Genomic DNA, 26,526 nt, shown 5'->3' on the forward strand with positions numbered 1-26,526 from the left:
AACTGTTATAACACAAACATAAAAAGTCTAATTGAAAAATGGGCAACAGATTTGAAGGTGTCCTGTGTGACAGAAAACGCAGGAAAGGCCAGGAAACAGGAAGAGGTGCTCAGCAGCCTAAGTCATCAGGAAATGTAAACCCCTTGTTTTTAGACACTGAAAGTGTTGTTGAGTTTTTTTCCATTCTCTGTTGTCAAGACTGAGACACTCCAAGTTAAGTTCTGACCCTTTGCAGGTGATCTTTCTCTTTTTTCCCCTCCCTGGAGCCTTGATGAATATACTCTTCTGAAGGCGACATGGTCTGCCTTAGCTTCGGGTAATGTCCCCTGTGTTGGATAGCCTGTGGAGTCCACCCCCCCCACCCCCGCCGCCACTGGGGCGCTACTGCTGTAGCCGTAGGGTGGGAGGGGTGGGGGTTGGTCCTATGTCCTCTTCGTCCTCCCTGTCTTCCCCTTCTAGGATGCTTATTGCTTGGACTTTGGACTTCCTGGTCTGCTTTCTCTAATTTTCTTAACGTTTTCTCACTTTTTTTCTTCTATTTTGCTCTACTTCCTTTAAATCATTTCCTAATTTTCCTCTTGAGTTTTTCATCACTGTTAGGATAGTCTCTCTCAGAAGATTTTTTTTTAGCTTCTAAATGTTTGCTTTTGGCAGCTTCCCCTTTTTGTTGGTCTCTTTCATTGTTGTATCATCTCCACTTAGCCCTCAGAGGATACCTGATAAGATCTTTTTCCCAGCTGTATTTTCTTACTGAACTTTTCATACTTGATTTTTTTTATTCTTACAAAAGAAGCTTTCTCTGTAAGTTTGGTCATCTTCATGGGAAGTCTGAGTGTAGGTAGGGTTCCATAGGGACTGGTAGCCTCACAGGAGAATTATCTGGGCTGACTTGAGTAAATATAATCAAGACTTACCCTGATATGCCAAAATAATTCCATTGGCATATGGGAAGCTTTTAAAAGCAGTAACATTTTCAGATACATGATGGTTATGTATACATTCATTGTTTCCAAGATAATTTTATTGAGTACCTGACCTGGTAAGTAATATTATAGAAAATCAAAAGTAATTTTCTTTTTTTCTTTTTTCTTTTCAAAAGTAATTTTCATAGTATAAAACCTTAGCATAATTTTTTCCTCAAGGTATTTTTGGAAACAGATGAATATGAATATTTATGTAAATCAGACAGCCATTTTTATTATTAAAAAACATCTGTCAAATACTTTAAAGAGTAAATTGAAATATGAAAAAAAGTGAAGGCTGTATAGAGGATAGTACTGTTGACAATTATATATTTACAAAAGGAGAATATCCAGCAGTGTGTGTGCCTGTGTACCATCAGACTAGTGAACTGTAGTCTTATAGGCTGACAGCTGTGCTGCTCTGTTGTCTGGACCATTCAGAGATGCTTTTTCTATGATTGTAGCTAATTGTATTACCTAGCTTAGACACACAAGTATTTTATTGATTTATTTGAGAGAGAGACAGAGAGAGAGACACACACACACACACACAACATTAGCCTGGAGGAGGGGCAGAGGGAGAGGAAGAGGGAGAGGGAAAGGGAAAAGCAGACTCCCAGTAGGGAGTCTGACACGGCACTTGATCCCAGGACCCCAGGATCATGACTGGAGCCAAAGGCAGATGCTCAACCGACTGAGCCACCCAAGTGCCCCATAAATAACAGACCTTTCTGTTTGTTATTTTATAAAAAAGTATAATTTGGAGAGACACCTTATGTATCAAACTATGTAACCTCCAAAGCTGGAAGCTCTAGGTTTGTGACATAAAAAGTACAAAATAAATACTGTAAAATCTCAGAATATTGATAACTTTCAGTTGGTAGAGCAGGTTAATAAACAACATATGAGCTGGGCCTTTGAGGATATTCATGTGTGAGGTGGAGAAAAATAAGTTCTCTTTGAGGAGCAGTGGTAGAGATGCTGTGGAGTACAGAAAATTCTAGCTGAGCCGAAGTGTGGAGTACCTGAATGTAAGTTGGAGGGGGACAGTGATTCTTAAGCTGTAGATTGGAACCACTTGGTAAGTCTTTAAATATTTCTGTGCCCTTCCAGCAGCCAGCGAAAGTATTCAATATATTTGACAATAGAACACCAGCCTTTAGGTTTTAAGCTTCCTGAATGATTAGAATATAGTTGAGAACTGCTGATGTAGGGACTCTTGAAAGATTTCTTGACAAATTTCCTCTTTGGTTTTACAATTAGTATCAACAAACCAAATATGAACATTCATAATAATAAGCATCTTTACATATCTGGGATCTTTGATATTTGCATGCATGAACAAAGACTTCACATGTTACTAATATAATACATAATTTAGTGTTCTTTGAATCTGTACTAATTTGTGTTGATTTATTTACCATCGCATCATGATTTCAGTTGTTGTCTAAATTGTAGAAACACAAACCTCTAATATACTGTAGTCTTAAAGAGTTGTTAGTCTTTACTGTTATAATTGTAGAAGACTTTATTTTTTACTTTGTTCAATTATGAAGTGAGCATAATGGTACTAACCTCTCTGGATAATTTATTGCAGGTGTTAAATGAGCATTATGATAATTTTCTAAATTATACAATTTTGAGTTGTTTGATTCATATACAATCATTTATTGCTTTGTTATTCAGAAAAAATTAAAGCATAGAAACTTCTTGATAGTAAATATACAATAATAAATTATATCATTTTTCCCAGGCAACTTAGAAACTCATGTCAATTAACATTAGAAAAACATTTAATAGAAAGTGTTATTTTAAAATAACATATTTTTGATATCATGCTTTCAAGTATCAAGTGCATTAAAATTAATTGGAATGCCATTTACATCCCTATAGGATGCTAGTGAGCAAAAGACAGAACTTGAGAGACTGAAACACAAAATAGCAGAAGAAGTTGTTAAAATTGAAGAAAGAAAGAACAAAATTGATGATGAGTTAAAAGAAGTGCAGGTAAGCTACAAAGGAAGCATTGTTGGAGCCATGTCTGCCTGCCAACTGTTCTAGGAGTTCAAACATGACTTGCTGAACTGATTTTCCAGCAGTATGACCGAATGTGGCTTTCAACCAGAATATTTGTGGAAGAGAAGCAGGAAGGAAAGTCTGCAGGGAGAAGGGAGGGAACAAGCCCGTGGTCATCAGAAACATAGGTGTTTTCTTTAAGCCACTTCGTGTGGGTGTTAGGAGAAAAATGTGTTGTGGGGAAATCAAGTCAAACTCAGGCTCCTTTTTGGTTGCTCACCAGGTGAGTCAGCTAGTCTTAGGACATAAAGGCCTCTTGAAAATGGCAAAATTGTCTCAAAACAAATTGGATTTTCTAAATTAGGCTCTTACAGTTATGGTGGTAAAAACTTGAAGATTTTGTATTTTGTGTGTTTTAAACCATTTTGATATTTGAAGAGAAAGGATATTAGTAACTCATTATTTTTAATAAAATGACAAATATTCAATAATTTGTGAAGTCAGTGATTTTTACATACATATTTTTTGAAAGTAAAAAATGCCCTTTGTCTTTTTAGCCTCTAGTCAATGAAGCCAAGCTAGCAGTTGGAAACATTAAGCCAGAATCTCTTTCAGAAATTCGTTCACTGCGTATGCCACCTGATATTATCAGAGATATTCTTGAGGGCGTTTTAAGGTTGATGGGTATCTTTGATACATCTTGGGTGAGCATGAAAAGGTAAGTTTTAGAATTTGTGAAATGTTATTATTTCACCAGTGAAGTACACATTAACTCATTCATTCATTTATTTAGATTTTATTTTTAAGTAATCTCTATCACCCACAACCCCACAATTGAGTGTCACATGCTGTACTGACTGAGCCAGCTGGGTGCCCCTCTTTCATATTTTTAAATATTTCTTACATTGTTTCTCAAGTTTCATTAATTACCTATTTTTGACCACTTTGCCGTAATATTTCAAGATGCTCTATGTGATCCTGTACCGAGATCTGAATTTTCCTTTCAACATAGTAAGTGATTGTTTCCCCAGAGGGAAAAAGGAATGCCTTAAAATCTTGAAGAACATTACAATAAACATGATCATTTACATGGTCCTTAGTACAGAGCATCATGTTTATATTGATGTACTGGTGAAGAAAATACAGCCACTGTTCTGAGTGCTGCAGTCTTGGCAGAGTCAGGGCAGGAGTGAGGGCAGGCGCCCTGTGAATAATACATGCTGTGCCCTGGAAGAGCCAAGGCTACCGGTGACTACTGTGCAGCTGTGTGGCTTCAGGGGTCCTGTTCTTGTGATGAGCTTGTGGTTTGTGCTCGTACTCATATCCACACGGAGTTCTGTTCTGTCTGGAGATGGGAGGGAGATGTGGCTTGGGGGATCACTTGAAACACCTTTCTGAGAAGAGAGTCAGCTTGCAGGTCTCGTGGAGGGATGTGGTGCCGTCCCTTTGGCACTCCTTGTCATCCCTAGAAGGCGAGGAAGGCCATGGGGCCTGTGCATGGAGCCCTTATAATCTACCCAGGGTGAGGCAGCTCGTGAGAACCAGGGACACCCAAGCACTTGAAGTTTTGTTAACTAGTAGGTGGAAAGTACTGCAGACACCATTTTGTTAAATTGATATTTTTGTCAGAATGGCAAATTTTATTTAGCCTCATTTGAAGTAATATGCTTTAATTGTAGTTTCCTTGCAAAAAGAGGTGTGAGAGAAGACATAGCAACTTTTGATGCGCGAAATATTCCAAAGGAAATAAGAGAGAGCGTTGAAGAGCTTCTTTATAAAAATAAAGGATCTTTTGATTCAAAGGTAATTTTTAAAACTATGTCATGAATTCCCTTTCATACTCTGTAATATTCTGCTTATTAAAATATGGTTTTTTATTATCAATGATTTACATTGCCTAAAAACTTAAAGTGGAAAAAAATAAGCCATAGGTATTAAGTATCAGAAGCATTTCCCAGCAGATGGGTGGCAGGAATTCAGGTTGGCTTTGGGGTGCATAGTTGGTGTCATAAGTGGTGTTTGAATCTTCTTATCTGCTAGGAATCCTCAATCACTTCTTAACTTCCACCTTGCCTGGTCTGCTTTTCTTGCTTCCTGTATATTTGTCATATAATAACAGATACCTGTGTTAGGATACTATTATCTAATTTCAATGAATAAATCCACGATTCTGGCATTTTTTTTTAGATCTCTTATTCAAAATGTTATGTGCATCATCTATGACACCAATAACCTGGTTTCTGAGTTGCTTTTATTCAATAAAGATGTGTCCTGTGTACAGAAGAGGAAGGGTTGATGTTTGAACATTGTTGTGGACAGACATATATTCATTATAAATGTGGCTAATGAAGTGCTTATGTCGATAAAAATATCATTAAGGATTTATGTGGTTCAAGAACATTTATTTTGAAGCAAAATTTCAAGATTATCTTAATGAAAATAACAATTCACATAGTTATTTTAACTATAAACCCAAGACATTTGGGGGGATAAATTATTAAATAAATACTTAAGTAAAATAGACTAGAATTAACGTTGCTTTTATTTGAAACTAAGGCTGCTAGATAAGTTGTGATGGATTTTTCAGAATGCTAAGCGTGCCAGCACTGCGGCAGCTCCTTTGGCTGCATGGGTTAAAGCAAACGTCCAGTATTCCCATGTCTTAGAACGGATTCAGCCTTTGGAAACTGAACAAGCGGGATTAGAATTGTGAGTGAAACATAAAATATAAATTAAGTCTAATCTTTATTTATTTTCATCAATTTAATGACAGTTAATTATTCAGATTTATCTTTTATTTCTTGTTTAAATCTAAAAAGGCAGCTGACAACATTAAAACATGTAATGTGAGTCAATTTAATAAAAGATTAAACAGACCAAAAGAAAAAGCAATTAGAAGAAGGTGCATAGTAGAATTCACTATTTTTTTTCCGTCTACCATTATTATGTTGTTGGAAGGATAAATTGGTAGTTCTTTTACAAAGAGTTAAAATTTTGTGAATGAGTAATATTAAGGTACAAAAGCTAGGTTTTGGAAATTTAGACTTTTAAATTTGTTTTCTCCTTCTGAGTTCTAGAAACGTGTTGTATATATTTTGCAAAAATGGTCTGGGCAGGTAGGGGGAGATTTAACCCAATGACCTTGGGGCTTACCATTTTAATTGGTTGTTCCTAAGTCAACATTTGTTCTATGTGCAGAACGAGACGAGAGGTTTGTTGTGTTCTTGATTGATCACTGATATCATCTCTTCTTAATCTGGACAAGGAGGTTTTCATTGGCGTGAGCTTCATTTTCTCAGTATAATTATGTTAAATTTTTGTGTTAATTTGCCACATTTTTGTGTAATAAGTAATGTTAAATGTTTATTATTTTGAGTATATATTGTTCACAGCTTAAATATTGTTTGGTGTAGGCTTCATTTTCATTTCTTCACAGCTGAGACAGATTTTGGCTTTTTGCATTCCATTATGTCAGTTACCACCTTTCAAAATTTTATTAAAGTTACTCCCATTATAGTACTTTCCTCTTTCTCTTTGTGCATGGATGTCTTTTTTTTTTTTTTTTAAGATTTATTTATTTATTTATTCTTGAAAGAAAGAGAAAGAGAGAGAGAGAGGCAGAGACACAGGCAGAGAGAGAAGCCCATGCTGGGAGCCCGATGTGGGACTTGATCCTGGGACTCCAGGATCGCGCCCTAGGCCACAGGCAGGTGCCAAACTGCTGAGCCACCCAGGGATCCCCGATATCTTTATTTTTTTTAATTACCTTGGTTTCATTTTGATGGGGATTTATTTATTTATATATATATTTTTAAATGTTTTATTTATTTATTAATGAGAAGCAGAGAGAGAGACAGAGACAGAGACACAGGCAGAGGGAGAAGCAGGCTCCATGCAAGGAGCCTGACGTGGGACTTGATCCCGGGCCTCCAGCATCACTCCCTGGGCTGAAGGCGGTGCTAAGCTGCTGAGCCACCCAGGCTGCCCTTGATGGGGGTTTTAGGAAGGATAGAGGGATTGTTTTTGCTATTGTTGATATAAAATAGAATAACTTTTATAAAATTGAATTATATTTTAGAAATTTGAAGAAAACCGAAGACAGAAAAAGGAAACTAGAGGAGCTTCTAAATTCTGTTGGCCAGAAAGTATCAGAACTCAAAGAGAAGTAAGTTATGTTTAAAATGTATTTTGAAAAAAAAATGTATTGTGGATATTTGAAAAAAACCTCAATATTTGAATTTTAAAAATTCTATAATCATTATTTTCAGTTCCTTTAATAATTTATCACTCTAAAATATGAAAAAATATAGAAGATATTCCTTTTTTAAATAATGTTTTTTTTTGGTAAGAATAAACAGACTTGAGGTCTCCATTTGTAGAGCTGTCACTGTATCTCTTCCTGAACACGAAGGGTAGGAAGTAGTTGGTTTATGATCATTTCTTTACTGTGATGTCTGAGTGTCTTTGTTATCCAGATGTAGGTTTGTAGGTTGGGTCTTAACTGTGGTGTCTGTAGGTCTGTGTTATCCAGATGTAGGATTGTAGCTCAGGACTCACTGTGGTGTCTGCGTGTCTGTGTTATCCAGATGTAGGATTGCACGTGATGCTGTAGTAACATCTGTTGTATAGTCTTCCTGAGGATGCAGGATCACATTTGAAAACATTGAGTCTTTTTAATTTTGTACTTTTTAGTGTTAAAAAAATACTTTATCCAATATTGTACTTAAATTTCAGTATCATTTATGAATATTAATCTCTATAATATTATAGAAAAAACAAAGCAAAAGAACCCTCAATCCCATAAATCCAGTGTTTTCAATATTTCTGTTTTTTTTTTTTTTTTTTTTTTTTTGCGTTAGAGATACAGGAAAGAAACTTCATCATTTTCTTCTAGATATAATTAGATACGTATAAGGAAGGTAATTACTCCTTTCAGTGTCATATGCTCAGAATTAGGACAGTTATAAACTTAGGCAAATGGGCACATAGGGAAAGAATATCTGTAGTGGATTGGATATTTGAAGTGAGTTTTAAAATTTTATTTATATTTTTGGTGGGTAGATATTGGCAGTTAGAATGTGGGATGAGGTAGGGATCAGAAAGGGGACTGAAGGTATTCTAGGCCCATGGGACATCCTGAAGAAGCAGACAGAGGATGGGGTGTCTGCTGAGCATATGAGCTCCTTTAGAGGTCGGCTTGTTACTTTGTTGGACTGGTGTAGATCTAACATTGAAGAGGCAGGTGGGTCAGTCGCCGGCAGGGCCTTGAGTGTCACATGGAGACATCTGTGTGTGCCCTGTGAGAGCACTGCGTTTCAGATCTATGTGTTGCTTGCTGTGTGTGCCTGCTCTGTCACGATGTCTTGAACACAGATATTATCAATATTATTAACTAAATTCTTACCTAAAAGCTCACTTTACTGTGTAAGGTTAATTTAGTCAAATCTCTCCTAAATCCCTTTGCCTTTAATTAATGTTAATATTTTCATAGATTTCAGATCAGGACCTCAGAAGCCGCCAAACTGGAAGCTGAACTAAGCAAAGCTCAAGAGACCATTAAAGCTGCAGAAGTCCTAATCAGTCAGCTTGACAGAGAACATAAACGATGGAATGCACAGGTTTGTTTGAGACACAGAGATCAGAAAAAGGCTTCCTTTAAAACAGAAAATCTGTAATGTCCAGCATTTGTTAAGAGAAAAAGGAGAGAAATATCCATTAACTTTCAGCTGGCTGAGGCTCAATGATGGTAACATTCATGGTCATTATGTGAGTTCATCTTTAAGCAGAATGTTTTTATATGGGTGGATGTTTATGACTGAGGGGAAAGGCAGGGATTTCTCCAGAAATCCCATTGAACTGAGGTTTTTTTTTTTTTTTTTTTTTTTTTTTGTCATTAAAGAGAAGTTTATTTAAAAAATAAGTTATCTTGTGCTTTAGACAGGTATAAGAGAAATTCAGAAGGTGAAAGCTCCTTTTCCAAAACTGTTCCCAGCAGGATGGTCAGTACTGGTTTCGAAACTGGTTGCTTAGGCCTTGCAGCTCTATGACTAGGGCGTCCATAGCTGCTGTTTCATCAGCTAACTCCCTGGAAATTTCTCCACTGGTCACATCTGTAAAAAGTTGCTTTGCTTTAGATAACAAGCCCTGTAAATTGAGTCGAACTGAGGAAAGCACCTGTACAGCCTCCTGAGGACTGGATTTTTTTTTTACTGTTTTATAGCCACATGTGCAAGTCCTAAGGCTCTCTGAACCACTTCCTTAAATGATGTCATATCTTTCTCCCAAGAACTGGACTGTGTGTCACACTTGTATGCCTTAGAGAGATACTGGAATGCCTTTTCATTTTCATCAGGCTTTTCGCTCTGCCCATTTCCATACACTTCAGCATACAGCCTCCTGGGACTGCAACCTTAGGATTCGACACTGCTGGCCACTTATTTCTTCTAGAATACTTTGTTACTTTGACTTTGTTAAAGTGTGGTTTCTTGTTCCTTGGTTGGTGGATGGGTTTTTGTTCAAACTGTTAGATTCCCTCCCACACTGGCCTGTCTTCATCCAGGACTGTGTGCCTGTCCCCTTCCCAGGTGTCTGTCTCTGCAGCTGGCCCAGGACTGCTCCATCCCATGCTAAGACCATCCCCTCTGCCAGGACACTGACCACAGCTGTTTCCAGACTCCTCAGCTGTAGGGTGTTTGTGTTCTGGGGTGGTTTTTTTTTTTTGGTCTAGGATTCATTTTAATTTTATTTTCATTTTATTTTTATTTTCATTTTATTTATATTTATTTTTATTGAAGTATAGCTAACATAATATTATACTGGTTTCAGGTCCACAGCATAGTGATTGACACTTATGTACATTATAAAATGTTCCCCACAGTAAGTATACTTACCAGCTGTCACCTTACAAGGTTATTGCAGTATCATTCACTGTCCTCCCCTGCTGTACCTCACATCCTGTGACTTTAGAGCTGGAAGTCTATATGTCTTCATCCCCTCCACCTATTTCTCCCACCCTCCTGCCCCCTTCTGTCTGCCAACCACGACTTTCTTCTCTGTATTCAGGAGTCTGTTTCTGGTCTTTATGCATTTCATTTTGTAGATTCCACATGTAAGTGAGATCATATGATATTTGTCTTTGACTTATTTCACTGAGCATAATACCCTCTAGGTTCATCCATGTTGTCACAAATGGCACGATCTCATTCTTTTTTATGGCTAATATTCCACCGTGTGTGTGTGTGTGTGTGTGTGTGTGTGTGTGTGTGGTCTCTCCAACATTTGTTGTTTCCTGTCTTGTTAATTTTCACCATTCTCACTGGTGTGAGGTGGTATCTCATTGTGGTTTTGATTTGTATTTCCCACTTGATGACCAGTGATGCGGGGCATTTCCTCATGTGTTTCTTGGCCATGTCTACGTCTTCTTTGCTGAAATGTCTGTTCATGTCTTTTCCCCATTTCATGATTGGATTGTTTGTTTCTTTGCTGTTGAGTTTCGTAAGTTCTTTACAGATCTTGGATACTAGCCCTTTATCTGATAGGTCATTTGCAAACATCTTCTCCCATTCTGTAGGTTATCTTTTAGTTTTGTTGACTGTTTCTTTTGCTGGGCAGAAGGTTTTTATCTTGATGAAGTCCCAATAATTCATTTTTGCTTTTGTTTCCCTTGCCTTCATAGATGTATCTTGCAAGAAGTTGCTGTGGCCAAGTTCAAAAAGGCTGTTGCCTTTGTTCTCCTCTAGGATTTTGATGGAATCTTGTCTCACATTTAGATCATTTATCCATTTTGAGTGTATCTTTGTGTATGGTGTAAGAGAGTGGTCTAGTTTCATTCTTCTTCACGTAGCTGTCCAATTTTCCCAGCACCATTTATTGAAGAGAGTGTCTTTCTTCCAGTGGATAGTCTTTCCTGCTTTGTTGAATATTAGTTGACCATAGAGTTGAGGGCCCATTTCTGGATTCTCTATTCTGTTCCATCGATCTATGTGTCTGTTTTTGTGCCAGTACCACACTGTCTTGGTGATCACAGCTTTGTAGTACAAGCTGAAATCTGGCATTGTGATGCCCCTGGCTGGTTTTCTTTTTCAGTATTCCCCTGGCTATTCGGGGTCTTTTCCGATTCCACACAAATCGTAAGATGACTTGTTCCAACTCTCTGAAGAAACTCCATGGTATTTTGATAGGGATCGCATTAAATGTGTAAATTGCCCTGGGTAGCATTGACATTTTCACATTATTAATTCTGCTAATCCATGAGCATGGAATAGTTTTCCATCCCTTTGTATCTTCCTCAATTTCTTTCAGAAGTGTTCTGTAGTTTTTAGGGTATAGATCCTCCTTTACCTGTTTGGTTAGGTTTATTCCTAGGTATCTTTGCTTTTGGGTGCAATTGTAAATGGGATTGACTCCTTAATTTCTCTTTCTTCAGTCTCATTGTTAGTGTATAGAACTACCACTGGTTTCTGGGCATTGGTTTTGTATCCTGCCACTCTGCCGAATTGCTGTATGAGTTCTAGCAATCTTGGGGTGCAGGCTTTTGGGTTTTCTATGTACAGTATCATGTCATCTGCGAAGAGGGAGAGTTTGACTTCTTCTTTGCCAATTTGAATGCCTTTTATTTATTTTTGTTGCCTGGTTGCTGAGGCTAGGACTTCTAGTAGTATGTTGAATAGCAGTGGTGAGAGTGGACACCCCTGTCGTGTTCCTGATCTTAGGGGAAAGGCACCCAGTGTTTCCCCATTGAGAAGGATATTTGCTGTGGGCCTTTTGTAGATGGCTTTTAAGATGCTGTGGAATGTTGCCTCTATCCCTACACTCTGAAGAGTTTTGATCAGGAATGGATGCTGTATTTTGTCAAATGCTTTCTCTGCATTTGTTGAGAGGATCATACGGTTCTTGTTTTTTTCTCTTGTTGATATGATCTGTCACGTTGATTGCTTTATGAGTGTTGAACCAGCCTTGCATCCCAGGGATAAATCCCACTTGGTCATGGCGAATAATCTTCTTAATGTACTGTTGGATCCTATTGGCTAGTATCTTGTTGAGAATTTTTGCATCTGTGTTCCTCAGGGATATTGGTCTATAATTCTCCTTTTTGGTGGGGTCTTTTTCTGGTTTTGGAATTAAGGTGATGCTGGCCTCATAGAACGAGTTTGGAAGTATTCCATCCCTTTCTATCTTTCAGGACAGCTTAGTAGAATAGGTATTGTTTCTTCTTTAAACGTTTGGTAGAATTGCCCTGGGAAGCCATCTGGCCTTGGACTTTTGTGTCTTGGGAGGTTTTTGATGACTGCTTTAATTTCCTGCCTCATTATTGGCCTGTTCAGGTTTTCTATTTCTTCCTGTTCCAGTTTTGGTAGTTTGTGGTTTTCCAGAAATGCGTCCATTTCTTCTGGATTGCCTAATTTATTGGCATATAGCTGCTCATAATATGTTTTTAAAATCATTTGTATTTCCTTGGTATTGGTTGTGATCTCTCCTTTTTCATTCGTGATTTTATTAGTCTTTTTTTTTTTTTTTTTTAATAAGGCTGGCTAATGGTTTATCTATCTTAATTCTTTCAAAGAACCAGCTCCTGGTTTTGTTGATCTGTTCTACAGTTCTTCTGGTTTCTATTTCATTGAGTTCTGCTCGAATCTTTATTAACTCTTTCTCTGCTGGGTGTAGGTTTTATTTGCTGTTCTTTCTCCAGTTCCTTGAGGCGCAAGGTTAGCTTGTGTATTTGAGTTTTTTTCCAGGTTTTTGAGGGATGCTTGTATTGCGATGTATTTCCCTCTCAAGACTGCTTTTGTTGTACCCCAAAGACTTTGAACAGTTGTATCTTCATTCTCATTAGTTTCCATGAATCTTTTAAAATCTTCTCTAGTTTCCTGGTTGACCCTTTCATCTTTTAGCAAGATGCTCTTTAACCTCCACGTGTTTTAATTTCTTCCAAATTTCTTCTTGTGAATGAGTTCAAGTTTCAAAACATTATGGTCTGAAAATAAGAGGAGACAATCCCAATCTTTTGGTATCGGTTAAGACCTGATTTGTGACCCAGTATGTGGTCTATTTTGGAGAAAGTTCCATGTGCGCTTGAGAAGAATGTGTATTCAGTTGTGTTTGGGTGTAAAGTTCTGTAGATATCTGAAATCCATCTGGTCCAGTGTATCGTTTAAAGCTCTTGTTTCTTTGGAGATGTTGTGCTTAGAGGATCTGTCATTTGCAGAAAGCACCGTGTTGAAGTCTCCCAGTATAAGTGTATTATTATCTAACTATGTCTTTACTTTGGTTGTTAATTGATTGATGTACTTGGCAGCTCCCACATTAGGGGCATAAATATTCATGATTGTTAGGTCCTCTTGTTGGATAGATCCTTTAAGTATGATATAGTGTCCGTCTTCATCTCTTACTACACTCTTTGGGATAAACTTTAATTCATTGGATATGAGGATAGCTACCCCTGCTTTCCTTTAAGGGTCATTTGAATGGTAAATGGTTCTCCAACCTTTCATTTTTAGGCTGTAGGTGTCCTTAGGTCTATGAGTCTCTTGTAGAGAGCAAATCGATGGGTCTTGCTTTTTTATCCAGTCTGAAACCCTGCACCTTTTGATGGGGTCATTAGGCCCATTCACGTTCAGAGTTACTACTGAAAGATATGAATTTAGTGACATCATGATACCTATTCAGCCCCTGTTTTTGTGGATTATTTCTTTGGGCTTCCCCTTTCTTTACCAAGTCCCCCTGAATCCTGAGCTTCTCCCTGAGTCCCCACTGGGCGCATGGTCCAAGCCCTTTCCTGAGCTCAGCCGACATTTTGTGGTGCGCTCTCCCTCTCGCTCATTTCCTCTGTTAGTGACTTTGGGAGCCTGAAGGCTCCACTGCCCCTCTTGTGGTTCTGCCTGATTTCCCTACGAAGTGCCTTTCGGTCCTGGAATCATCGGGTACAGGTTTTTAAAGTTCCTGCATCTCTGGGACTGGGCTTTCCTGTCCTGGAGGCTTTCACATCCTGGCCTTGGCTTGGCTCCTCGCAGTGGCCCCTCCTCCACTTAGTTATTTTTTATTTATTTAGTTTTTTTCTGTCTCCCTACCTTGTTAGAAGTGCAAACTCTTCTCTCTAGTGTTCTAGCTGTTCTCTCTTTAAATCTCAGTCGAATTCCTAGGTTTTCAGGATGATTTGAAAGGTATCTAGGTAAGTTGGTGGGGACAAGTGACTTGGGGACCCTACTCTTCCACCATCTTGCCCTGCCCCCCCTTTCTTCATACTGTGTGTTTTACTTTAATTCCAGTGTAGTTAACACAGTGCTCTATTGGTTTCAGGTGTCCGTGGTAGTGCAGTATTCCTCAGTTCTCACGAGGAGGACACATGTACTCTTCATCCCCTTCACCTGTATGCTCATTCCCTCTGATAAGCTTTATATTAAATGAGCACCCTTATTTAAAATTCCTGCTTTTTTTTCAACAAGAGCATTTTTTACTCTATGAATACATGGTTCTAAATGATAAATAAAATACATTCCATCCAAGAAGAGTAGAATACACATTTTCTTCAACTACACACAGAAGAATCCCATGATTAAATCACATAAAAAGAGCCCTAACAGATATTACAAATTTATGGAGACTGAAATTATAACCAAGTATATTTTCCAACCACAGTGGTACAAAACTATAGATCAACAATAAAAAAGACCTGAAAAATCTATAATGCTAATATTTAATATTATGTAAATATTAATACACTACTGTGTCAGCAGTCGGGCAAACAACTCAAACAGCAAATCAAAATATGTCTCAAAGAAAAAGAAACAAAATTCTAAAACCTGTGAGATGCCGCAAAAGCACGTTAGAGTGAAATTTTTGCTATAAATGCTTATATGAAGAAAAAAATTCAAATAAGCAAATTAACATTATACCACAAGGAACCAGAAAAAGAAGAAACTTAGCTGAAATTAGTAGAGGAAGGAAATAACAAAAGTCTGAAATAAATAAAATAGTGACCCAAATAAACAATAACATAATATTGAAAGTGATCAATTTTACCAAAAAAATAAACAAAATCAGCAATGCTTTAACTACATTAAAAGAGAGAGGACTAAAGGGTGAAATGAGAAAAGGAAGAGAGGACAGTACAACAGTTAACCACGGAAATACAGTGTGATAACAAATTACAGTAAATTATATACTAAAAAATCAAATACCTTAGAAAAACAAATGATTCCTAAAAACTCACAAGTTACCAAGAGTGAATCATGAATCTTGAATCCAAGAAATAGGAAATCTTACACCAATAACAAGAATGAAAGGTAAATTAGGAATCAGAAATCTCCTAGCACAGAAGGGCCCAAGACAACATGGTTTCAGTGGTGAATTCTACCAAACATAAAAAAAGGACAATCTTTATCAAAATCTTACAAATAATGGAGTAGAGGGAACACATTCAAAATCATTCCATGAAGCCAGTACTACCCTGATACCAAAGCAGAACAAAACGATACAAGAATAAAAACGTAGATTTTCTGATCTAAATTTTGCCAGTCTGACTTTCTTTTAACGTCTGTTAATATGATGATGGTTCTCCATCCCCTCACTTTCAATCTGTGGATGTCTTTATGTCTAAAATGAGTCCCTTGTAAGCAGCATATAGATGGGTCTTACTTTTCTTAAGTCAATCTGACACCATGTCTTTTGATTGGAGTGTTTAGCCCATTTGTATTCAGAATAATTATCGTTAGATATGTGTTTGCTCTTTTATTACTTGTTTTGTCTTTGTTTTTTGAGATTTTCTCTGATCCTTTCTTGTCTTTGTTACTTTTGGTCTCTCCTTTCCACTCAGAGTCCTCTATAGTTGCCGGGTTGGTATAGTGGTCATGAACTTCTTTGGTTTTGTTTGTCTGGGAAACTCTCTCTCCTACCCTGAATGACCGCCTTGCTGGGTGGAGTATGCTTGGCTGCAGATTTTTCCCGTATGCACATTGAATATCTCATGCCATTCCCTTCTGGCCTGCCAGGTTTCCGTGGGGAGATATGAGGCTGGCCTTGTGGGTCTTCCCTTCTAGGTTAGGGACTTCTTTTGTCCTGCTGCTTTTAAGGTTTTTTCTTTGTCACTATAGTTTGCAAATTTAATTACAATATGTCTTGGTATTGGCCTGCTTTTGTTGATTTTGATGGGAGTTCTCTGCCTCCTGGATCTGGATGCCTGTTTCCTTCCCCGGATTAGGGAAATTTCCAGCTGTTATTTCCTTAGATAAACCTTCTGCTCCCTTTCCTCTTCTTCTGGGACTCCTATCATACTAATGTTGTGATGTTTGTTGGAGTCACTGGGTTTCCTAAGCATATTCTCGTGTTCTGTGATTCTTTCTCTTTTGTTCAGTGTCATTATTTTCTATTGCTTTGTCTTCTAAATCCCTAATTCATTCCTCTGCTTCTTCCAGCTTGCTGTGTATTGCATCGAGCCTGTTTCCATGATCAGTTATTGCACTCTTCATCTCTGACTGATGCTGTTGTATTATTTTATCTCTGCAATAAAGGCCTCCCTGAAGTCTTCCATTCCTTTCTCAAGTCCAGTGAGGATCCTTATAATCATTGCTTTAAATTCTCCATCAGACATGTTACTTCTGTTTTGCTTAGATCTTTGGCTGTGGCTTTATCTTGTTTGATTTGGGAGAAATTCCTCCGTCTTGGCATTTTGTCTGTCTCTGCCACCTTCTCTGTGTTAGAAAAGCTTATTCTATTGCCCATTCTCGAGAGTAATGGCCTAATGAAGAAGAGGTCCTGCAGTTCTCAGGCCTGGTATTCAGGGAGTGTCTCGGGTATGTGCTCCATGCACTCTGCTGCTGTGTTCTGGCTGCTTAATCCTTCAGGCTGGTCATTTGCAGGGCTCTGCTTGCCTGCTGTAGGTAGTGTTTGCTCCCTGGTCTAAATGTGGTGACTTGTAGTGAGGTGTGCCCTGCTCTGCCTTTAAAATGAGACCTGACCCTAACTCCACCGGAACTGAGAGCCTGCAGAACTCCCCTGTCGAGAGGTGTGGTGTGAGCAAGGGTTTCTTTTTGTCATCCGGGGGGGAAAGGGCCTGCTGCTCTGGGACTGGGGCAAGCCTGACTGAGAAAGGACTTACCGGCAGAGTACAGGGGTGTGGGACCTGGTGAGAGCAGGTTAGGCAGCCAGTGTGGGTGCTGTGCTGTTTACCACAGGTGGCTCCTTGATGATGTTGAGGGGCGGGGAGAGGGAAATGGGGCCAGCTGGCTCCTTTGTACTTGGAGGGGAGTACTGTGAACACTGCCTCTCTAAGTAGAGCAATAATCTCCCCCCTTTCTGCCCCAGGCGTTTTTCAGGGTTTTCAGGTCACTGTTTGTGTGCTGCCTGCCTCCTCTCCAGTGGTAGGGCAGTGCCCCCCGGCTGTACCCCATCCAAGCCCGCTGACCTTTAAAACTTCTGGTGTTAATCCCAGCTGGTTGCAAGAACTCCAGAAATTCAGCTGCTCTCATTTTCCCAGAAAGTGGCTTTGGGGAAGCATTCTCCTTGTAGGTTCCCGTGCTCCTCTCTCTCCCCCTTCTTTGCAACCAGGGCTCCCTACCCACCCCCACAGCCCCCCGAAGTCTGTTTCTCCCCCAGCCCACATCTCCACACTTCCTACCTTCTTCAGTGTGGTTTCTTCTCTCCCTTTAGTGGTGGAGTTTGTTCTATCAGTCTTCAGGTTGATTTCTGGGGTATTTAGGCTGATTTGATGGTTGATTAAGTGTGAGGGCAATGGTGAGTCTGGAGTCCTCTTCTCCATTGCCATCTTTGATTGCTTTTTTATCCATTCATTTCTTTATCCATCTATTGATGGACAATTCAGTTGCTTCTACATCTTTGCTATTGTAAGTAATACCTTAGTGAACATAAGGCTGCATTAGCTTTTGAATTAGTGTTTTCATTTTCTTTGAGTAAAAATTCCACCAGGAGTGGAATTACTGGATTGTTTGGTATTTCTCTTTTTAATTTTTAAAAGAATCTCCAAAATGTTCTCCATAGTGTCTATACCAATTAACATCCCTACCAACATTGCATGAGGGTTCCCTTCTCTTTTTTGATACTAGTCATTCTAACTGGTGTGAGCTTAGATCTTACTTGGTTTTTATTTGTATTTCCCTGACGATGAGTGATCAGCGTTTTTTGTTTTTGTTTTTGTTTTGAAAAATGTATCTGTTGGCCATTTGTATGTCTTCTTTGGAAAAATGTTCAAGTCCTCTGCCCATTTTTAAATGGTATTATTGTGGGTTTTTGGTGTTGAGTTGTATGAATTCTTTAGATGTTTTGGTTACTAACCTTATATTGGGTACATCATTTGCAAATATCTTCTCCCATTCAGTAGTTTGCCTTTTTGTTTTGTTGATAGTTTCCTTTGTTGTGTAGTTTAGTTTGATGTCCCATTAGTTTATCTTTGCTTTTGTTTTCCTCACTTGAGGAAAAATATCTAGAAAAATGTTACTGTGGGCAACATCTGAGAGATTAGTACTTGTTTTCTTCTAGGAGTTGTATACTTGTAGGTCTTTAATGCTCAGTTTTTGTGTATGATGTTATAAAGTGGTCAAGGTTCATTCTTTTGCATGTCACTGTCCAGCTTCACCAACACTTTTTGGTGGAGAGACTGTCTTTTTTTAAAAATAATTTTAAATTTTTTTTTTTAATTTTATTTATTTATGATAGTCACACAGAGAGAGAGAGAGAGAGGCAGAGACACAGGCAGAGGGAGAAGCAGGCTCCATGCACCGGGAGCCCGATGTGGGACTCGATCCCGGGTCTCCAGGATCGCGCCCTGGGCCAAAGGCAGGCGCCAAACCACTGCGCCACCCAGGGATCCCGAGACTGTCTTTTTTCCCATTGTAAATTCTTGCTTCCTTTTTCATAAATTAATTGATGATATTGGTGTGGGTTTCTGGGGTCTGTCTTCTGTTCCATTGATGTATTATTGTGCCAGTACCATACTGTTTTGATTACTGTTTAATGGTGTACAACAAAATCTGGGATTGTGATATCTCCAGCTTTTTTTTTTTTTTTCCCTTTCTCAAGATTGTTTTGGCTAGTGAAGGTCTTTTGCAAGTCCCTAGAAATTTTAGGAACCACATCTTAGGGACCAAATTTTTATCTTATTTGTTGTAGTTCTATGAAAGATGCTATTGGTATTTTGAAAAGGATTGCACTCAATCTATAGATTGCTTTGGGTGGTATAGACATTTCAGTGATATTCTTCTAGTTGATGAGTATGCTGTGTATTTTCATTTGTATTATCTTTAATTTCTTTCATCAGTGTCTTAAAGTTTTCAGAGTATAAGTTCTTCACTTCCTTGGTTAAATTTATTCCTAGACTTTTTTTTTTTTTTTTTAGTATAATTGTAAATGGGATTTTTTTCTTAATTTCTTTTTCTGCTACTTCATTATTACTGTATAGAAATGCAGTAGATGTCTCCATATTAATTTTGTATCCTGCAATATTACTGAGTTCATTTATCAGATCTAATTTTTTTTTTGGTGGAATATTTAAGTTTTTTATGTATAGTATCATGTTATCTGCAAATAGTGATAGTTTTACTTTTTCCTTGGCATTTTGGATGCCCTTTGTATTTTTTTTTTTCTTGTCTGATTCCTATGGCTAGGACTTTTAGTACTATGTTGAATAAAAGTGGTGAAAGTGGGCATCGTTTTCTTCTTCCTGATCTTAGATGAAAAGCTTTTATCACCATTGTGTGCGATGTTAGCTGTGTGTTATTCAAGTATTATGTTGAGGTATGTTCTCTCTAAACCCGCTTTGTTGAGAGTTTTTATCATGAATGGATACTGTATTTTGTCAAATCGTTTTCCATATCTCTTGAGATGATCATATTATAGCTTTTATCCTTCTTATTAATATGATATAGTACATTGATTTTCAAATATTAAAGCACTCTCGCATTCCTGGAGTAAATATTTGATCATGGTCAATGATTTTTTTTAAATGTACTGTTGTATTTGATTTGCTAATATTTTGTTGAGAATTTTTGCATCTCTGTTCATCAAAAATATTGGCTTATAGTTTTTAAAAATTAAAAAATTTTTTTTTAGTGTTTTGTCTGGTTTTGCTATCAGGATAATGCTGGCCTCATAGAATGAATTTAGAGATTTTCCTTTCTCTCTCTCCTTTTTTGCTTTTGGAATAATTTGAGATCAGTAGATATTTTGTTTGTTTTTTCTTTTTTAAAATTGAGTACAGTTGACCCACCATGTTATATGAGTTTTAGGTGAACATAGTGATTCAACAAGTCTATACATTACACTGTACTCGGCATAAGTGTAGCTGTCATCTGTTACCACACAACACTATCACATATCATTGACTGTATTCCTTGTGCTGTGCCAATTTATTCTCGTGACTTATTCATTCCATAACTGGAAGCCTGTCTCTCCTCTCCTTCACCCATTATGTCCTCCCCTAAACCATCAGTTTGTTCTCTGTTTTTATGGGTCTGATTTTGCTTTTTGTTTGTTAAACATTCGTTTTGTTTTTTTAGATGTGTCATATAAGACAAATCCTGTGCTATTTATCTTTCCATTAATGACTTATTTTACTTAGCTTAATATGAGAAGAATAGGTAATAACTTCAAATGTTTGATAGGATTTACCTGTGAAGCCACATAGTCCTTCCTGGACTTTTGTTTGTTGGGAGTTTTTTGATTGCCTATTGGATTTCACTACTAGTAATCTGTTCAGATTTCCTTGTTTGCTTCTCATATCCATTTGCAAATATCCCTCATATTTGTCATCTGTCTTTAATGCCAGTTCTTTTATTTATTTTACCTAAATTCCCCTAACTTGTCTTTCTTCTATCTGACCCTTAAGGTCTATTCCTCATTTGTTAGCCAAATAATCTTTCTAAACCCAGTCTTATTGCAACCCTCCTTGTCCTGTTTAAACACTTTGAGTGGTTCATTACCACTGCAGCTGATAACAGAAGCTCCTCGTGTGCATGGAAAACCATTCAGAGCTTTTCTCCTGCCCATCTTCTGTACCCCTTTCTTTTCATTAGTTCTGGTTGCTACTCTTTCTGCTTCTTCTGTAGCCACACTATGCTTTTAACTGAGTCTCCATGCTTTCTTAAAATTTTGTTTTGTACCTTTGATCATACTCTATACTTAATAGTAGTACTATTACTTAACTGTAACTAGGATAAAAGTTCTGCTTCATTAGAATCATTAGGAATCTTTAACAGCAAAATATGTTCAACTTTATAAATAGTAGTATTCCATATATTTTTAAAATTTTAGGATTTGAGAGATCTTGTTGATATTTTTACAGTTTCACAATTGTATTCAAAACAGGGGTTATTACTTTAAACCAATAATTTTTTTTCTATAGTCAAAATCCTAACTTGTAAAGTTGTCATGTTTTTCACATTTTAGAATATATCTGTACCTTACTCCCCCTCCTGCTCTCTCTCTTCTTGTTCAGGTTGCAGAGATAACAGAGGAATTAGCTACTCTTCCTAAGAGAGCTCAGCTAGCTGCTGCATTTATTACATATCTTTCTGCTGCTCCTGAAGGTCTAAGAAAAACCTGTTTGGAAGAATGGACCAAATCAGCTTGTCTTGAAAGTTTGTATTTAGTCATTCATGTTTGAAATTTCATTTTTCTGAAAATGCATCTTTTGACACTTGTCATTTTACTTTTTCTGAATGAGAAAAATTTTGTATATCTGAAAGAAACCAAATCTTAGATTTCTCAATTCTATAATTGTTCTCTGAATTGTTTTGTTGCAATGATTCATCTATTCCTAAAATCACTCTATGAAACTAAGACCAGAGTATTTTTGAGAATGGATGAATGCAGTTAATATTTTAAAAATTGATTTTTATGGTAATTTCATGTCATAAAATGAGATGTAAGAACTTCAAAATTCCTTGTGAATTTTGTGCTTTTCACAAATTATAGTTGTAAAACGTATTAAATATAGAAGAAATATAATTTCACTAAGTTCCATTCCTTGGCACTTTTGTTTTAAACTTTTCTCCCCTTCAACTTCTCATGCTAAAGGGAAAAGGATGGATTGAATATTAAGGATGGTCCTGGGACTTTTGTTTGAGTATACCTTAAATAGTTTTGTAACCTTTGTCAAGTACACAATCACTGTAGTGAAATATTAATATCTTAAACTTTTCAGAATTTGATCTAAGGAGGTTTCTTTGTACTGAAAGTGAGCAGTTGATTTGGAAAAGTGAAGGCCTACCATCCGATGACCTTTCCATAGAAAATGCTCTTGTTATCTTACAGGTAATTAATCAATTTTAATTTCTCATTGGAAGTATTTCTTTGGAAGCTTGCCCCAGGAAGCACCTTTTTCAAATTCTTAGGCTTTCATAGTTATTTTTTTCATGACATGAAAGTGGGAATGAAAATCCATTTATGATTCAGTTCATGAATCTACGGTTTTCAATATGATTTATTTTTTACTTTAATATAAAAGTATGAGCTGAAGTGGTATTATTTTGATGACAAAAAATTCTAAATTGAACTCCCTAATAGTAATAGAAATATTTTAGTGGTACCCAGTTCATCTGGTTTTATAGTTCCTTCATCAGTAGTATATGATTTTATGCTTTATTTTACTTTGTTTTACAAAACAAACTTCTACAAAGTGAAGATGACGTAAGTTTTGGGTTGCAGGTTAGGGATAATGGATGCATTTTTTTGAAAATCGTTCTTTCCCATAATGTAGATTTCTGCAATTCATTGTTTAAATGTGAAAGTCTTATAACCTTGTTAGCAGTGAATGTGAAAATCAAATAGTGACTCAGGTGTACAAACTGACCTCTTCTAATGAAGAACGATTTTTATCATTAGCTTGGTGTACCTTTGTATTATATAAAGATAGATAATGGGAAGGTGTTTCTTCCCCGTGCTGATAGGGTTTTTCCTGTCATTTCTGTCTCAGTAGTTTGTACTCCATACACCAGTTTTCTCTGTGCTCCCTGTAGCCCCTTCCTCTGCCCACACCTGTCTCCTTGTTCGGAGACTGTGACTCCATAGCTCCAAAGGAAGCATGAATATTGGATGCTCCTTTTTAGGTAACACGAGCCATAGTATTACAAGGCCCTGCATTCCTGGGTAGAATGGGCTCCTATGATTAGGCCTGTCCCTCTACTGACACGCTTTGGCTCATTACATTGCTGCCTTCCCAGGAGAGGAGTTACTGAAGGGCAAACAGTCTTGGCTTTTTAAAATTTGATTTGGCTTGTTCTCTATTTTTATTTTTATTTATTTTATTTTATTTATTTATTTTTTAATTTTTATTCATTTATGTATGATAGAGAGAGAGAGGCAGAGACACAGGTAGAGGGAGAAGCAGGCTCCACGCACCGGGAGCCTGATGTGGGATTCGATCCCAGGTCTCCAGGATCCCACCCTGGGCCAAAGGCAGGTGCTAAACAGCTGCGCCACCCAGGGATCCCCCTGTTCTCTATTTTTAAAACAGTTTCCATCTTCATTTTTCACCATAGAATCACAAATCTGGAACTCTAAATGTATATGTAAATAAGTTCAATATATCATATGAACAAGTATTTACTTTTTATCCTGATATTCCTTTCCAAAGTTTCATATTTACCTTGTGTTCCTTTTTCAGCAGTCTAATAAAATAATCATTTTCAGATTTAAAAAACACACAGTTTAAGTATTATTATTATTTTTTTATTCTATAAGGAATCGGGGTGAGCCTTTAGAAAAAAAATATTAGTATTTTTTTTTCCTGATGATACTAATTGAATATACTTCTGTGTTCTGAATTCTCTTTTGTGATGAATGTAGGGGACATTGTTTTTGAAGTTAATTTTAATAATAAGCTTAGATTTACTTTGTATTTAATATTGCTGTGTTTCTTATAGGGACTTATATACATTTATATGACAAAAACCGTTTGGAAAAATTTGTTAGGATAATTAGTTATTTGGGATAAATTTGCCACTATAGTCAACCCTCTGTGTCAGTTCTCAAGTATTCTAGATTTAGAGTAGGCCCTTGTAGTTGAGGCTGTGATTGGATAGCACGTGTCTATAAAACCTTCTCATGTGATGTATGTGAAATTAGATTTCTTAATAGATACAAACTGGGTTTCTGGGAAGTCTTCTCTGAGGAAAAAAATGACTAGGCATGATGAGTAAAATGTATTTTGATTGAGAGATGTAGCTCATCTCATTAACTCCGCTAGAGATTTTCTGAGGTTGTCGCTCTCAACTGGAGGCTTCCCCTCAATCAGGGTCTGTAGTTGCTCACTCCCTTAGTGGTCCTCAGTTAATCCTTTGTGTTCATAATTATTCCTTTGTTTGTGTTACAAAGATGCTCTAACTTCTCATATTTCTGTTGAACTACTGAAGTGCAGTATCGTCTGGGAGAGGAAATAGCTAGTGATCTACCATTGACCTTGTTAGGGGGAGTTTGTTTAGTACATCAGTGAGATGTTCCTGTGACCTAAGTCCTTGTGGATAGGGAAGAAGGTGGCCCTGGGGCCCCTGTGTCCTGGATGGCCTGTCCTGTGATTTACACCCATTGTCCTGATGTAATTATTAGTAGCTTTCCTTTTACTCTCCAGAGTGTCTTGGCCTGAGTGATAATTTCTGTGATTTTTCTAATATTGTGGGCGGGACCCAACAGTAATGCAGAGCTATAAGGCTGTTAGAAAACACAGAGAAGGTGTAGTGAAAAGTATCCAAAAAGGAGATGGGAGAGGTGATCAATTTAAAATTTACAGTATTATACATTTTTCTTGATTCATATTTCACAAATTTTATCTTGTGAGACATTCATTGAATGTTTTTTTATTGTTTGTAGACAGTTCAGTGTCAAATTAGTTTTTTTAAACCACATAGAATTTCTGAGATTATTTTCTTTCCCAACATTGAGTATATATTGAGAAAATGCAAATTAATTGGATCTTAATGTGGAGAACACAAAATTTTAAAGATAAATCACATAGGGAAAGTTCTTTTTTCAAATAAGCACTAAATAAATAATAGTAACACTTAAGTAGTCATATTGTGTTGTATATATGTTGCTATTTAAGAATTAATATAGGTAAAGCAGGTAAACACAACTCACTGAATTTTCAAATCAACCCTGCCTAGTACATGTGTTACCATTTTCATAGATAAGGACATTGAAACATAGAAGGGTGAAGTCATTTGTCTCTGTCTCTAAATTCATCATTGTTTATATTTTTAGTCAAGAATTTTTCAGTGGCCAAGCACAGTACACTTAAGAAGAAAAAAAGAAACTTGTGCTTTTAAGTAACTGAGGTTCTGAAAACATTGAGACCAGCAATAGGATTCAAATGATGTGACCAGGACAGTGTTGTCTTAACCCATCTTAAGAGATGGATTCATTATCAGATAGGTTCTGTCCACCTGTGTTAAGGATGGCCATTGGTGGTTCCAGGCTTACTATTATCAGGGTTCATTCTCAAAGATTCGAGATGTGTCTGCACTGCCCTCCCCCTGGTCCCCGACAGTATTTGTATCATTTCCCCAAAAGAATTCTATTAGTTAGCCTGGGTCATGTGCTCATTCGAGTGATGATCCCATCAGAGATATGTGGAGTCAGTGCACAAGATGGGCAGAGGTACCTTTTCATACTAATGATCTCTTCTTGTCCTCCCCTACTCTTGTGACTTGCTCTAATTCCTACCAGTCCTGGCTCAGAACTATTAAGCAGCACATCTGCAAGTCATTGTATATCTCTTTAATTTTACATTCAGCTAATTATCCAGCATATCTTGTCAAGTCTATATCACAGAAATCTCATGAATTTATACTGCTCTAAGCACGCCCACTGCCAGTGGATTCATTTCTGCTACAGAGTGAGGCACTGGGATAAATAAATACAGAATCACACGGGTTGGTCCTTTGCCCCAGTATCACTTCCTTTACTGCAGTGGGAGTGCTCTTTCTAACATATTAACCTGATATATTTTGGTGACTTTCCATTTTTGAAATACAAAAATTTCAGAAGGACCTTGACTGCTACTCCTGTATCATATGCATCAGCTTTGCCTCTACTTTTTTGCTTCACTGATGCAAGATTGTCCCTTTCTCCATCCTGCTGTTGTCTTTGCCTCACGTGCTTTTCACCTCTTTCCCAGGCTAAGTCCAATTTATCTTTCTTGATTTGGTTTGACATGAACTGCTTTCTAGAAGCTTCTGACTCCACCTGTGCTCCATCCATAGAATCTTGTGTGCTCTTTATAGAATTTGTAGTTTTAGCTTCTTTCTTGAATGTGAAGTCATTGAGGGTAAGCGTGTGTGTCTAATTTCTGTATCCCTCATATTGTCTTACTTGTAGTTATTCAACATATGGTAGATGAATGAATTCATGAATGAATGAAAGCTTGACATTTTTGGATCTATTATAATTTGTTACATGTAGAATTTAACTACATTTAATATTGGGTCACAGAATTAAGAATATCTAAAATCACCTTAGAGATTTTGTCTAAGTCTCTCTGGAGGAGTATAAATAACATGAATATAAACTTGTAAGTACTCTTTGAAATTCTAAAGCTTATTTTTGG

The 26,526-nt window shown here is 37.2% G+C and overlaps 1 protein-coding gene across 9 annotated transcripts in view; it reads left to right on the forward strand.

The window, feature by feature from the left end:
* The window catches only part of DYNC2H1 (dynein cytoplasmic 2 heavy chain 1), a 339,457-nt gene that overhangs the window by 98,646 nt on the left and 214,285 nt on the right, over positions 1–26,526 (forward strand). For all 9 annotated transcript variants that reach the window (XR_013376718.1, XM_077893274.1, XM_077893273.1 and 6 more), the window contains exons 56-63: positions 2,856–2,969; positions 3,536–3,696; positions 4,658–4,781; positions 5,566–5,687; positions 7,057–7,143; positions 8,470–8,596; positions 21,421–21,562; positions 22,129–22,238. Coding sequence is in view for 8 of the 9 variants with exons in the window: in XM_077893274.1 (XP_077749400.1) it covers positions 2,856–2,969; positions 3,536–3,696; positions 4,658–4,781; positions 5,566–5,687; positions 7,057–7,143; positions 8,470–8,596; positions 21,421–21,562; positions 22,129–22,238 (987 nt within the window). In the remaining variant the exon portion in view is untranslated. The remainder of the gene's footprint in view (positions 1–2,855; positions 2,970–3,535; positions 3,697–4,657; positions 4,782–5,565; positions 5,688–7,056; positions 7,144–8,469; positions 8,597–21,420; positions 21,563–22,128; positions 22,239–26,526) is intronic.

This window comes from Canis aureus, chromosome 3 (assembly GCF_053574225.1).
Source record: "Canis aureus isolate CA01 chromosome 3, VMU_Caureus_v.1.0, whole genome shotgun sequence".
Taxonomy (NCBI): domain Eukaryota; kingdom Metazoa; phylum Chordata; class Mammalia; order Carnivora; family Canidae; genus Canis; species Canis aureus.